Here is a 16,502-nt window from a genome sequence, read left to right on the forward strand (position 1 = left end):
TATGTATCGTAACCTGAGACCACGAGATTTCCTTCTAATTCACTGTTACTTAGATACGAAACTCTAGGCGCTATTCAAAGAATTTCGGGAAAAATAGACATTGTCCTTTTATATAGACCTCACCTGTCACTTATCACTTGTCACATATTCTTGTCACTTATCACTATAGTGACAAGTGACGTCATGTCACTACTTAACATCAAGTAAAGGTATATTGTCTTTCCTACCGGAAAATAGCTGCTATTTATGTCGGTAAATACAGGGTTTTTCCTGACCGGTAATTGTGTCAGTCTCTTCCTTGGTGATCGCATGTAACCTACATTGTTTGATTGATTTAAAGAAGGTATATTTCGATTCGTATTCTTCACATGACTGTGAGGGTACAGTCAGGCTTTTTGTTTGTTAATTAGTTACGGATATATTAATTAGGTATTTCACATATACGTGCTATAAAAAGCTTATTTGCTGTCGTAGATTTTTCTAGAAGTTTAAAGGTTATACAAAGTTTTTGCTTAATTTAATAAAATCAAGGAAACGAGAAATACTAAAACAAAAGTAATCTCGCCGGACACAATCGCAAAAGGTAATTAGTGACGCATAATGAGGGCAACACTATAAATTTCCATTAGCTTTCTTTCAAGTGGCAACACTGAAAGTATTCAACGCGAGCGAGACGGACTTACACCCGTCCCTCTCGCACCCGACCTTTCAATTTTCGTCCGGCGTTTCTTATTTAGTTTCGCGCAAATTATCTCCAATTCTTCATATTATTAAACATCTAGGGGGGGAACTAGCCCCCACTCGGGGGGGTCGAAGGGCGGCGGGGGGGTGGTTTAATGACGGAGAGCGGTCATCGCCCCCACCTCTGCGTCCGGCACACTTGTTTCTTGTAAAATTTTTCCCCGATCTTTATTTTCTTTCGCCTGTAGCTCTATATAATTAGAGTTTGAGACGCGTGTGTGCGTGCGCGGCGTGCGGGGCTTGCGTCTGTGTGCGCGGCATAGGGCGCCGTAAGTCCGGTTATTAGTTTTCTTGCGAGTTTCGTTCGGATGTTTTTGTTGGATTTCGATAATTTCGCGACAGGCCGCGTGCCAGGGGACCCCGCGGGGGTGGCGGGGGGAGGATCGATATATGTGTACAGAATATGTTAGGGGACGTTTAGCAAGACATTATAAATACTTATTTCGCATCGTAATTACGACGGCCGTAATCGGATTTTATTGGTACGGACCCGCGGCTTGATTGCTTCTGATAAGTATTTGATAAATAAGCTTCTTTTATATATTAAGAAGAGAACAAGGAGATGTTTTTATGACATTAATACATTTAATCTTTTAACTGTGGATTTCTAAGACCAAGATCTCGGTTTAAGACATATTGTAATCTCTGTTTTGTCAAAGATAATCATCATCAGCTCACTATATGCCCCCACCGAGAGGCTCGAAGCCTACCCTAAGTTAATTGTGACTAGGCCGTAGTCAACCACGCTAGTCCAGTGCGGGTTGGTTGACTTCACACATATCTTTGAATTTCTTCTCAGATATGTGCAGGTTGCATCACGACATTTTCCTTCACCGTCAAAGATCAGAATTATAAAAAAAAATGGTCTCAGAAACCAACGGTAAGTCAATTAATAACAGAAACAGTTTCAGTCGTAATTTATAATTACCGCAAGCAAAGATTGATGCAACATGATTTACTTTGATGCACTTCTCCATTTTTCATTTGTCACAAATCTTGTCAAATTGAACTACAATTTTATTATCGAGGGCAGTTAAAAGCAATGTTATTATTGATTCTAAACTCTATCAGTTAAAATACAATCTAACTAATATTTTAAATGCGAATGTTTGGATTGTTGTTTGTTTCTAGGTATCTCCAGAACGGCTCAACGGATCACGATGAAATTCGGTATAAACGTAGAACATAGTCTGGAAAAACATATAGGTTACCTATGATCCTGAAAATGTGTACGGTTCCCGTTTACGTTTGATTATAAAACATCTGGATGACCGGTATTTTTTTTAATTGTGTTTTTTGGAAGTTATATTTAAGTACGAATTACTAATAAAATTATGAAATATGAATATTTTTCGATCTTACCGATAGAAAAAGTTAAGTTTATGTTTAAGTTGATTATCGATAAAACACGAATAATATGACATTTTCTAAAAATGATTCCTAGCTAGATTTATCGCCCCCGAAACCACTATATACTAAATTTTATGAAAATCGTTGGAGCCGATTCCGAGATTCCAATTATATATATACAAAAATTTACTCGATAACTCAACATTGGTTCGTAATGTCTTATCGAAATTTGGCATATACATAGGACATAGAACTACAATTTATTCTGTTTTTTTTTAATTCCGTACGGATGTAGGCTCGGATAAAAGCTAGTTTTTTCATAAATTATATAGTTGTGCGTAGGCTTCTTCGCAAGGATTCATTACGCGGGAAAAGACGAGATGGATTGACGTTACAATTCACAGGGTTGCCACACGCAGGCTAATTTACCCTGGATTCATGGAAACAAAAATAATTTTAAGTAACTTACAATCTAGAATTTTAAATTATAAATTGTTAAATATTTTGACTAGAAAGTATTTCTGGTTTATTAGTCTTTTTTCGGGATATTTATTATTAGATTATTTCTTAGTATGAACTATAGTAATCTAATTGGAATAAATTTGCCTAAAATCTTATGTTCCAAAAAAGTTCTAAAAAAGTAAATTAAAAACTAATTACAAATGCATTCTATATGTAACTTATTTAATAGAATTTAATTGGCATAAAATTTAAAATTTTATTTGGTAATAAGTTGACGTAAAAACGTACTAAATTTAGGGTAATCCGGTCAAGTTGGCAACCCAGCTATTAACAAACGCAAACGTTGTTTACGCTAGTCGGGGAGTCGTCAAAATGTATAAAGTTTTTATTGAGTTTTGAAGCAGGAAGAACGAAGGGAATAATAACATTTCTTTTAGACTAATGTTTATTTTAGATAAATTAGTACTATTAAAGACAATGTATGTAAAGGTCTTATTTACTTCTAAAGTCTCAGTAGATTAGAGAAATGTCGGCAATAGATGTACAAATTTTTAGGTTATGTTTAGTTTGATTTAGAAATTTTACGTCAAGACCTGGTATCTTAGAACCTCGCGTCTTATACAAATATAATTTTAGGATATTAAATCTCTGTTGGAAACATAGAAAGTTCTTGAATTCCAAAGGCAAATTCTAACTAAGCTAGAAAGAGAATTTATTTTCCGTGTTAACGCCATCTATTGTAGGAAGTTGACAAATGTTTTATGGTTTAACATTGATGTTGAAACAGGAATATTAGTTTTTATTTCCGGATTAAGATATTTTAAGTTTATAAATTAAAATTAGTTTTAGAAGCTTCTGAATAAATTTTATATAACAAAGATATTCTTGGTACTTCTTGATGTTTCTCGGTGAATAAGTTCACATTCGTTTTTAAGTAATAGTGGGAGCCTATTACCTTCTTGTTAGCGACTTGTGCTATATAATTGTAAACACAGTCAGTGAAGACCGATTCGAAGCAATTAAGAAGACCCCGCGTCCGCAGACCCCTCGCACCGCGCAGACCCCGCGCTCCGTCGTATTAATCTAATCACACTCGGTTTTCTCCAAGAATGTGTGAGTCTACGTCTTTAATAATAACTGGGGGGAACACGATGGGGGGGTGGGGGGCGCCCGACCCCACACTAGTGAAAAAATATCCCGAGGAAAACAATATTATAAATTGGACTACGCCATATATGTGCTAGAGATGCGAGGGGAGGGGTGGGGTGCGCGCGGGGTGTGGGGTGAGGGACGTATTTTTCGTTCGCCTGCCATTTTATTCCATTTTATTTTATTCCTCGTGTGACGTATACTATTTTCAGTTTTATTATTCCGTTACTTTGGCGTCGCGGGTTCATGGACGTCTTGTTGGTTTTTTTTTCTTCTACAAAGCGGGAAATCTTTGTGTTCATACGACAATCGACTCTATTGTTAAGGTGATAGAGTGTTAAATTGCTTGTCTATTAACCGCGATGTTTGTCGGTCAATACATCTAGAATGGTAGCAATATATTTTGTAGTTAATTTAAAATGAATTCCATTATATTGGTCATGTTTCAAGGGAATACATTGTTTTTGTGAGTAACGTATTCCTTCATCAAATATTGGTTGAATATTGCTTTTAGTTAGCTCTTAAACTAATTGAGTTTCTACAAATCTGACTGGAACAATCCTTGTGACATGTTTTATGCCAAAAAATACTGATTATCTAAAATATTAGGCAAAGAATTAATCTTTAAATAGGATTTAATTTTAATCTTTCTCATGTTTTCTTCATTATATTATTAACATTATAAACGAGAATGTTTAGATGTATGTTTGTTAAAAGGTATCTCCAGAACGGATCAACGGATCTTGCTGAAATTTGGCATAGATGTAGAACATAGTCTGGAAGAACTTATAGAAAACAAAAGAAAATATACAAATTAAAAACGAAGTCACTTATCTTATAAAGGCCAAGGTTTAATCAAGTTGATACGGCTTCCTATAATTAGGAATTAGCCAATACTGAAACCCTATCTTTTTCAACACTTAAACTAATTTTAAGGGTTTTTTACATTTACTCTATATTGTAAACTAGCTGCGAGTCCGCGTGGAAATAAAAAAAAATGCAAATTTCAGCGAGATCGGTTGATCCGTTCTGGAGATACCTTCTAACAAACATACATCTAAACATTCGCATTTATAATATTAAGATAGAACGTAAATATATGATTGAAGTATGGATTTTGTGAAGGATATTCGTAAGAAGAGAATTAATGCATAGTAAATCTGATATTGATGATGTTTGATAAGAAAAGTGCAGACTGACGATGTTGTATACAAAATTATTACAGACTATCTGTCTTCTTCTTCTTCCAATGCCTCTCCATTACTGGAGGTTGGCCGTCAGCTCAGCGAACCCTTTCCTGTCCTGTGCCAAGCGAAAAAGTTGTTCAACGCTGGCAATATTGGTCCATTCCCGGATGTTTCTTAGCCACGACTTTCTCCTCCTTCCATCTCGTCTTCTGCCTGCGATTTTGCCCATCATAATGAGTTGAAGAAGTTCATATTTTTCGTGTCGCAAGACTATCTCTCAACTGCGACTTTATCCGCGCGGAATTAAAAAAAAGTAGTGTGTTCTTCCAGACTATGTTCCACATTCACGCCCATCAAGATCCGTTGAGCCGTTCCGGAGATATCGTACAAACATCTAAACTTTCGCATTTACTCCTAAGATTCAAAGTGAAGATTTTAATATAACATCAAATATAAAAGGAACTGACAAATATATAACATATAATATATTTAAAGATGAAATATTCCTCAATTGCTATATACATCTTATTGTTCGGTAAGAATTCTCATATCCGTCCGTCATTTTGGAAGAGATATTAAATTTTGAGGAGGCCCCGCTGACAGGGGGCGCCTCTGACAAATATGTTATAAATTACACATGTATGTTTATTGCTTTAAAATATATAACTTAACTATATTTATAATTCTATATCTGAATAAAATGATTTCTTTTATAAATGTCGATTACAATCTATATATATAAAAGATAGTCGTGTTAGTTACACTATTTATAATTCAAGAACGGCTTTACCCATATGCCTGAAAATTGGTGAGGAGGTAGCTTAGAGCCAGGAGAGGGACATAGGATACTTATTCTTTTTTTTTTGAATTTATACTTTGAAGAGATGCTTTTTGTTTAACTTATTAATATTATAAATGCGAATGTTTAGATGGATGTGATGTGGATGGATGAATGGGTGTTTGAAGATATCTCTAGAACGGCTGAACGGATTTCGATTAAATTTGGCATACGTATAGAACATAGTCTGAAAGAACACACAGGCTACACTAATTAAGTTTTTTATATAGAGTCGCGGGCGACAGCTTAAATATTAAACATAGACTACATAGAGCCTATAGATCAGTCTTTCCCAAAGTGGGCGATAACGCCCCCTTGTGGGCGATAACGCCCCCTTGTGGGCGCTGCAGGACTCAAGTTGCGGGTTATAGTAAAAGTTTCGTTTAGAATTCTCCGTTAATATACATATATAGGTCACAATAATTAATTAATTTAATTTGAAGTTATAGAGGTTTTTGAATATTTGAAAATATGGCGGCGCTTAAAAAAATATTTATTCTCAAAGTGGGCAATAGACAAAAATAAGTTTGGGAACCACTGGTCTACATCTATGCCAGTACAGTCTCATCCATGCAGCCGTTCTCGAGATAATTAAAAAAAACATTCATCAAACTAAACTTTCGAATTTAAAATATTAGTAAGATTATAAAGTAATAACATTGAATCGAAACGATTCGCTCCTGCTTTCGTATATGGTTTGTTTAATCTTAGTTGGATCTCTGACACACTTGTTTAAAAAAATGTTTTATCTTTGTATATCTATAAATATATATATTTTTTCCATTTAACGACCACATAACGTCTTTGACAACAATTTTTTTTTATATTATAAGGTGGCAAACGAGCGAGCGGCCACCTGAGAGCGCTGAAATAGCGAAGTGACCGTTGCCCATAGACATACGCAATTGCTTATGCGTTGCCTACCTTCAATGACGGAGGGGAGGATGCACAGAAAGAAAATATCTTCCCTTTTATCCTGTCATCCGAAAAGTCCTCTTCCACTTCCCATCCTTTCCTTATAAGAAAAAGGGTGGGAAGGGAAAGAGGACTAGATTAGACCTCCGGGACGCACACTCATCAGACGAAACGCGGAATTGCTTCCAATTCACGCGTGTCTTCTGTATGGTCGTGGTATTTCACCGGGCGAGCCGGGACAATTCGTGCGAAGATGTTAAAGCTGGCTCTACCACTGTTGAATGCAACATTTAACAAAAGTTTTTATTGCACGTATCATTTCCGTATATAAAAATTCACTTGTCAATATATTTGAATAAAGATAAAAGGTAATCGATGCTCGATTTACTATACTTTTAATTTCACCTTATCTATGGTTCATATTATCTTTAAAATGGCGGCGAGCGGCACAGATAAAAATGAAAAATATTTTCGACACAAAATCAATACGAAGCGCTCCGCTTTTACATGTATATATAAATATATGTGTCGGTTTGTATAACTCATAGTATGAGGGTTGCTTGGAACGTTGCGAATATACGTATATATTTATTTTTCCTTATACTTTTGAGGTTATGAAATAGCGTGGTAAAACTGACTAATGTACATAACTATCATATTAATTTTATTTGGTAAATAATTAAAAAAAGCCTTACTATAGGCACTGGGCCAGCGTGGTTGACTATGCCCTAATCATCCGTAACGTGGTACGTTGTTCACGTCTTTACCGGAGACGCTATGTTCATGAACATAATCGAACTTACGAGCTTGGTGTGGCGCGTAATTTAAAGGAAATGATAGTACGTCAATTGTCTAATGTAACTATTAACGGAATTTAACAAGAATGTTAACGTTTTTCGAAGTTAATCCGTCAAGATTGTTGACTTCGTTAATTAACGATTAACGTATTAATGATCATCTTTATATATAACTATAAATGTACCTAAGAAAAACAACCGTATTGTCATTTGGTCAAAAAGAAAATTAAAATTCATAGATTTGGTAATTTTCATGTGAGAACAAGCTTAATCTAATTACTTATCTTTTAAACATTAATATTACTATAGATGGATGGATGGATGTTTGAAGGTATCTCTTGAACAGCTGCATGGATCTCACTGAAATTTGTCAAAGATGTAGAACATATAGGATACTTATTAAGTTTGTTTTAATTCCGCAGCAAACGGCGTTGCGGGCTATAACTAGTAATATTATAAATCTTTTTACTGTACGAGTATTAACACATATTTTTAAAATATCGTTTTATAAAATTACAAAAAAACACACCTTCTTATCCATTCTCTCATTGCCTACGTGTGTTGGTGACCACAAGTTAAGGTAAATGCTGTCCTCATTGTCGTAATAGCGGTTAGGAGCATCATGTGATGACGTAAAATTATTTCGTTGAAGGACAGTAAAATATATGACAAATACGACTGACCACATTGTTTTTTTTTATATAAGGTGCACAAGCAATGGCCACTTGAAGTTACTGCAATAGCGACTTGCCCATAACACGCAATTGCATATGCGTTGATAGTTTTAAACTCTCTCTAATATTAGAAAGGATATATTTTGTTGAGTACATTTTTAAATTTCGAATTTTAATTCACAAATTTTAATATTGCACCTGGTATTGTCGCGTGGGGGTTGGGGGTGTGACCGCGGACATTTCGATTCCCGTCTGATTGAAAATAAATACCGGGTGAAATACGGAACAGGTTATAGAAGCAATGGAGTAGTTATTATCATTACTTTTTTATCTTATAAGATTTCGAAATTAAGTTCCATGTTTCCATATTATATGGAATTTATTTTATAAACAATTTGATTTGTAAAATTTTTGATAAAATGTTAAAATTTATTTTTTAAAGTCTAAATTTATGAATAAATAATTAAATATAAAATCACAATAATAACGATATGACAAAAATTATTTGTATAATACAGGTCTTGCTTATTTGAAAAATATATATATATATGAACGTGTATAAAACAGTCCGAATGTTAGTAATAATTAAACTCTTAAGTAAGCTATAATTTATTAAGTAGTTTAAACACGGTCTGTCCTCGGCGGTATTTCTAAACCGCTACGACTTAAGGTCCTTCAAGAAGCGAGCTTATCAAAATCTGAAAGGCCGGCACGCATCTGCGGTCCCTCTGGCCGCAGATTTCCATGGGCGTCGTTGAACATAAATACATAAAAAGTAATATTAAATACCAAAATACTAATACCAATAACCTAAATACAAGATTCAAACACCTTTAGCATTTAAACATGACATTTAACGCGACTCCACGCATCCCCTGTTCGGCCGCCCGCATGTCACTCCGCCGTCCATTATAAAATGTCGGCAGTAATCGACCTTTATTTTTATTTTATTTGTGCCAACCCCCCCCCACCCCCTTTCAACCCCCACACCCCTCGCCCCTGCGACCGATATTTCAAAGTTAACGACTGCAGCGTAAAATATGCCACTGGAAATAAAAATTCGGACGAACGAATAAATTTTTGTTTTATATCTCTCTCTACTCGGATGATTTTCTGATGACAGGTTAAGCGTGGCCTTATTAGGGTGACCAGCAAACTACAACAACAGTCCCGAACGTTTATTATGTTGTTTTAAAATTTATATCCTCAATTTCGGTTTTCAATTTGTGGCCATATAAGATGAACTATTGCGTAACCATAGAAAAATTGTTTATTAAAAGAAAAAAATAGTTTTCTTTTGTTTTGCAATGTTCGTCTGTTTAAAATATCCTTTCCTATTAATTAGTGGCTGTCGCTCGCGAAATTAAACCTAATTAGTAGACTATGTGTTCTTCCAGACTATGTTCTATATCTAAAACAAATTTCATCGAGGCCCATGCAGCCGTGTTACAGATGTACTTCTAACAAACATCCATCCATCCAAACATAAGCTTCTTCTATATATATAAAAGAAATTCGTGTTAGTTACACTATTTATAACTCAAGAACGGCTTTACCGATATGCCTGAAAATTGGTGAGGAGGTAGCTTAGAACCAGGAGACGAACATAGGATACTATTTATTCATTTTTTTTTCGAATTTATGCCTTGAAGAGCTGCTTTTTATTTAACTTACTAATATTATAAATGCGATTGTTTAGATGGATGTCATGTGGAAGGATTAATGGGTGGGCTACACTAATTATTTTTTTTTATATATCCACGCGGACGTAGTCGGAGACGGAGAGCGGGCGACAGCTAGTTTATAATATTAGTAGGATATCGAAACAAGAGTTTTCTTTTGTTTTTCAATGTTTGTTAGTTTTGAAAAATCATTTTTTTTTATATTATAAGGTGGCAAACGAGCGAGCGGCCACCTGAAATTGCTGAAATAGCGATGTGACCGTTGCCCATAGACATACGCAATTGCATATGCGTTGCCTACCTTTCATCGACGGAGGAGAGGATGCACAGAAAGAAAACATTTCCATGCATCCTGGAAATACGGAAAATCCACTTCTACTTCCCATCCTTTCCTTATAAGAAAAAGGGTAGGAAGGGAAAGTGGACTAAATGAGGCCTCAGGGACGCACACTCATCTGCACACGGAATTTCTTCCACTTGACGCCTGTCTTCTGTGTGGTGGTGGTATTTCACCGGGCGAGTCGGGACAATTCGTGCGAAGATGTTAAAGCGGGCTCTACCACTGTTAGACATTTCTTATTAACTATTTTGTAACCAAAATGATATTTTATTTGATGCGTGACCACTACAATAATTAAGACTACAAAATGCTTAGGAATCTAAATTATTCCTATTAAAATTTAGTCATGGAATTTTTTCTAATCACTATTTCAAATATTTGATATTAAAAAAAAAATGTTAATTTAAACATAAAGAGAATTTGGAGAATTTTAACAATATAAAAATAACGAGTTAGAATTATTCAAGTTAACTATGAAATTTTTAAGATACCTTTAAAGTATTGTTATCTCATTTATTTCAAGCAAAACGAAAGGGATAACAATATGTTTTTATAAAATTGTTTCGTCTTTGGCTTACAATTTTTTTTAATATTAGCAGATTTCTTTTGTTCATTTCCTAATATTTCTTTTACCATTAAAACTAAGCTCTATGCTTGTACTAGGATATGGTTTACGACAATACTCCTATGTCGGGATTCGATCCCCCGACCTCGTGATCGGAAATCCGTACGCTTAACTATTAGGCTATTGGCACTTCAAATTACTAAGAAAGTTCGTAACTAGAGCATTTTGGTCGTAAATTTTTGTTTTTTAAATAATTCTAGACCAAGTTATATCAGGCTATTTGATCTTTTAGGGTTAAAGTTTAGGCTAAAAATAATACTATTTTTATTACTAGGTCTATTAAGGGTAAAAACAATTCATAGTTTTTTTTTTTAAATAAGTACTGTGAAGCTATTAAGGTGTACGTTAAATAGCTATCGCCCGCGACTCTGTGCGCTGGAAAATAACAAACTTAACCTATATGTTCGTCCAGAATGTGTGTCTACATCTATGCCAAATTTCAGCGAGATACATGCAGCCGTTCTGGAGATACTTTCTAATAAACATCCATCTAAAAATTTGCATTTATAATATTAGTAAGGTATGTATATCGTCGGTGGCTCAGGGGTTAAGCACTTGACTTGCAATCTGCAGGTCTTGGATTCGAATCCCACCATATACCTATGTGTTTTCCGATTTACATATGTACATTTATCCTATGTTCTTACGGTGGATGAAAACATCGTGATGCTGCACATATCTGAGAAGAAATTCAAAGATATGTGTGAAGTCAACCCGCACTTGGCCAGCGTGGTAGACTATGGCCTAGTCACCCTTAACTTAGGGTAGGCTCATAGCCCCTCGGTGGGGACGTATAGTGAGCTGATGTGATGAGTCCTTGATGTTAAATGCAACCGAATCTTGCACTAGACTTGAAATTAGAATGTCCTAAATTGCTATTTCTATTGAAACTTCTAGAAGCCAGTGACTTATTTTTTTAGCTTAAGACAAGGTCTTTTATAATCTACATAAAAGTAATGTTGTAATCCGCAGGTCAGGAGGGAACGCGTCCCCGGCACCGCGCAGCCCCCCCTCTTCGCTGATGATCGAACTTTACAGGTGAATATTTACTATGTTACTTTATTCTTCCAGACTATCTTCTACATTTATGCATAATTTCATAGAGATCCATTGTGTCATTCTGGAGATATCTTCTTTTAGACATTATTAGTTAGAATCCTTTGGCGCGAATGATGCTTACGTTGCAAAGTCCAGTGTCAGAATGAATAGTGAGGGGACAAACATCGACATTTTAGTAAGGCTAGTGTTGAGTCAATATACTGCCTCATTTTCGAATTTATTTTCCTAATACTTCAAACAAACATCCATTTATTCAAATACTCGCATTTATAATATTAGGTCAATTACGAGATGCCTTTTTTTGCACTAATGCTGGCTAGAACAAATTCATAATTAATTTAAAAACAATTTAATATTTTTTAATTCCAAAACGCAAAAGTATACGAAATCCGATTCATCTAAAAATTAATAAAAAATTCGCATCGCCGGCAAGCCGTACTTGTTTATGTACTGAACAAAACCTCGTGTAAAACTTTTCTCGTATTTTCCACGAAAAAGAAAAAAAAATTGGGGGCAAAAACCCGAAGTAAGCTGAAGTTAAATTTATTACGCCATTTCTCATAATCATAATCGTGCGAGGGAGATGCAAGATACCCGCGAAGTGACGTATGATGTGGGACGGAAATAGGCAGAGCTCGTAAGTGCGAGAGAGAAGGGAATATTTATTCGTGTGCCCTTTTGATAGTGTTTCCAAATTTTGGGAAAGCATTGTGTATTGTTTGCTGTAACGGTGGGTTTACATGGCGTACTGAATTTGTGATACTGTCTTTACGTTTAATAATTTTTTTATGAATTTTCAGTATGACTCAGGATCGATTTCTTAAGAGTTTTTATATAAATTGTATTTACTGAATTCTCTTCTTTTTACACAACAGACGAAAAATAAATACATTATCTAATTAGAATAACGGGATTGATATTAAATAAATCTGTAAGATATTTTTTTATCATGCTATTTTGATTTTCCTTTTATTATATATACAAAATTTTAAACATTTTAGAGAAGCAAATTTAATTATCGTATATTTTAATAGTAGCTTGAAGAAAAAATCAGTGATCCGTGTAAACCTAGCTTAACCGGGAATGCACTGGCCCCCTGTCGAAATAATCAACGCGTGCAAGGGGCGGCCGGGTGGGGAACAATTTTGCTGTTTTCTACAAAAAAAAATAGAGAATTACGGCACACGTTTTTACTTAAAACACATCAGTTTTGATCGCACGCGCAGCGACCACTCACCGCGCAAATCATCTAACGACTGTTGTCGTTTGACGTTTGAAAGTTTTTTTTTTTAAATTCGTAAAAGTCAAAGGAATTTTGAAATGACGGCTTATAATTTAAAGTGATTTTATTTTAAAAATGGTGATGAGAACTAAATATTATAAATGGTGATTAAGATTTTAAGATGGATTTAACAGTTGATAGGAACAGGTAATTTAATCTTATTGGAATCTTGTGTATGTTTGTAAAAATTAACCTACGTCTTAAATAGGAAATGTTTGCTAGAAAATACTGGCGTTCTAACAACACGTTATAGATAAATTTTTAAAAATATAATATTTTCTAGAGCTCTGTATAAAAATAAAAATTTGTACTCAAGTATAATATTCATAATGCATAAGCAGTATTGAAATTAATTATGTAAGTAATTTGTACTAATTTTTGTAAAACAACTTGTTTTCCTTTAATTATAATAAAATTTAAATTTATAAAAAAATCAATCCGATCGGATTGGATGTTAATTTCATGATAATTCGAAATATAATTTTTTTTTGTTATTAAACTATAAAAAATGAAATAAAACAAACACGGCAAATTATCTCATCTTTGAAGTACTTTAGTATCTTAATAATATTGTAAATGAGAATTAATTAATATTCTGGTTATATTTAAATTAATATTTGCGTCCTCGGACGCCACTGATACGGTGCCGTATTGGTAAAAAAACTGTCGCTCAATCTGTGGGAACAGATGTCGAGGACTGCCTCTGTCGTCTCTTATAAATCAGATCATCTAAGAATTAGATTAGCTAATCTTAGCCGATCTGTTTATTATTCGATCTCAACCACCAATAGTTGTGTGCAACATTCCAGATGCGGCGGTGACGCGATGTCCGCGGCGCCGGCGGTGAAGCGCGAGCTGGAGGCGGAGGGCGCGCCCGCCAGCCCGGGCCGCAAGCGCCGCAAGCAGGCCGCGCCCGCGCGCGCGCAACCCCCTGCCCCGCCCGCGCTGCCGCTAGACCTGCACGCTAAGGTCGCCGACATCTACAAGAGCGCGCTCGCCTTCGGGGATCTCCCGCTACCGCCCTTTGACCCCCTCGCCGCCTTCCGCCTGCTGCCGCGGCACGACCCCCCCAGGATATTCAACCCCGAAGCCTACTGCGACCTCTGCTGCAAGGAGTTCTGCAACAAATACTTCTTAAAGACCCATCGCGCCAACAAGCACGGTATCTACGACGGCGACGCGCAACCCGTCCCGCAGCCCTCGCCCCCGCGCCGCGCTTCCGATGAGGAGTCGGGCGGCACGCCGCGTCGCCTCTCGCCGGACTCCGCCCGCCGCGCGCGCGGCTCCGGCTTCCAACCCGACGTGCTGCGCCGGCTGGGCGTCATCAATCCCGAGGCTTTCTGCGAGATTTGTTGCAAGGAATATTGCAACAAGTACTTCCTGCGGACGCACCGCGAGCGGAGGCACGGCGTGCCGGTGCAGCGCTCGCCGGCCGCTACACCGCCCATGCAGCCGCTGCCCTCTGCACCCCTCACGCCCGCGCTACACTCTCCTCCCGCGCTGCCGCAGCCGCCGCACATCTCACCCTCGCCCTACGACGCCGACATGCCCGCGGAGGTAAAGCGCGAGTGCGAGGACGATCTGGAGCAGGCGCTGCGCGACGGTCAGACGAGCCCGCTCAACCTGATCGTGGAGGAGCGCGGCGCCGCTTCCCCAGGCTCCGCCAGCGAGGAGCTGCGCAAGTTGCAGACGATGATCTCTCAGCTGAACGAGCTGGCGGCGGAGCGGCTATCGGAGGAGCCGGCAGAGGGCGCGCGGCCGCAGTCCACCTCGCCACCCGCGCAGGACGAGCGCCGGAGCGCCGGCTCGGCAGCCGCGGGCTCCAGCTTCTGCGAGATCTGCAACAAGGAGCTGTGCAACAAGTACTTCATGCGCACGCACATGCAGCGCATGCACGGCATCTCGCTCGAGAGCGGCACGCAGCTCGGCGGCGTCACCTGCGACATCTGCCACAAGGAGCTTTGCAGCAAGTACTTCCTGCGCGTGCACAAACACAACACGCACGGCATCCCCGCCCCGCCCGCGCCCGCCAACGCAGCGCCCGCGGAGCCCTGCCCGCTGTGCGCGCGGCGCTTCCGAGGGCCCCGGGCCCTGCGCGCGCATCTGCTAGCGGAGCACGCGCCACCCGCGCGCCCCGCGCCGCCTCCGCCGCGACCTCTCGATCTGCTGGTTCGCGATAAGCCCTACGCCTGCTCCTACTGCCCCTTTACCACCGACGTCCTCGCGTTCCTGTTCGCGCACGAGCGCGCGCACATGCAGCGGCCGGCGGAGGGCGGCGGCGGACCGGAGGGTGGCGAGGAAGCGGAGGGCGAGGCGGAGGCGGAGGAGGGCGGCGAGGTGGAGGCGGAAGCGTACTCGTGCTCGCGTTGCGAGTTCCGCGCGGAGGGGTTCGCGGCGTTGGAGGCGCACGTACGAGCGGCGCACGGCGGGGCGGGCGCGCTGCTGGCCGTGCCGCGGGCTCCGCGCGCGCCGCTCACCATGCAACCCTTCGTGCTGGAGGAGGCGGGCGGCGCGCTCAGCCTGCTGCCGGCGCTCGTGTTCCTGCCGGTACGCCGCCGCGCCACGCGCCGCGCCACCGTCACGTTGACGCTGACGCCGGCCTAGACGCGACGCGTCTTGCACGCCGGGGACGCGCGCCCGCGACCCGCGACTACACCGTCGCGGACGCGCGTCTCCCGCTCGACTTCGATGACTACATTTAACGCTGTGTGCCTTCAAGCGACCGCTGAGAGAGGGGAGAGTCCGTGCGCCCCGCACTCGGGTTTTATTTGACAGAGTCTAACTTCGTATATTGAGAATTATATTTAACGGGTGATATATGAAACGTTGCCGCTTATGTATTCGTTTATAACTATTATCTCCTCGACGTTGGGTCGGTCCGAGACGAGTTTATGAAACGTCGATTTCGATCGGGAGAAGAAATACACCCTAGACGTAGTTATTATTATTATTTAATATGTATTTTACCGGTGAGTGAGTGCTCCCGCTAGCGTCGTAGTGCCGGTGCGATGTTGATCACTGAAGGCCACGAGGCGACCACGAGGCGACCACGGGGCGGCTACGGGGCGGCCACGGGGCGGCGACGGGCGCCGCGCTACCTCACTTAGGGTCTACATTAGGTGTTGTTGTATGATAAGTTCGGGAGCTGCGCCGCGGACGTCGCGATATGTTATTGCATACTTTGATATAATAAGTATTGTTGTCTAGAACGACTCGAGCACAAAGATACGTACTATTGGGCAGTGATCAACATTAAACGTAATTTAGTATAAAATTGATTAGGTAGGAGGTCGCGGGAGTCCGGCCCTGCGGCTCACGTTGTGCAACACATCGGTCATTACGGGTCATTGTTTGAGGGGGGGCTGTGGGCTCAGCTCCGCCCCCCCTATCTCTGTCGTTCG

General features: G+C 39.5%; 1 protein-coding gene across 1 annotated transcript in view; it reads left to right on the top strand.

The window, feature by feature from the left end:
• The window catches only part of LOC106118566 (zinc finger protein 628), a 35,325-nt gene extending 19,620 nt beyond the window's left edge, over nucleotides 1–15,705 (top strand). Inside the window, exons 2-3 of the mRNA XM_013313230.1 lie at nucleotides 11,733–11,798; nucleotides 13,911–15,705. Coding sequence (XP_013168684.1) covers nucleotides 11,782–11,798; nucleotides 13,911–15,705 — 1,812 coding nt within the window. The 5' untranslated portion in view covers nucleotides 11,733–11,781. The remainder of the gene's footprint in view (nucleotides 1–11,732; nucleotides 11,799–13,910) is intronic.
• The last annotated feature ends 797 nt before the right edge of the window (nucleotides 15,706–16,502 follow it).

Source organism: Papilio xuthus, unplaced genomic scaffold, assembly GCF_000836235.2.
Source record: "Papilio xuthus unplaced genomic scaffold, Pxut_1.1 DF827570.1, whole genome shotgun sequence".
Taxonomy (NCBI): Eukaryota; Metazoa; Arthropoda; class Insecta; order Lepidoptera; family Papilionidae; genus Papilio; species Papilio xuthus.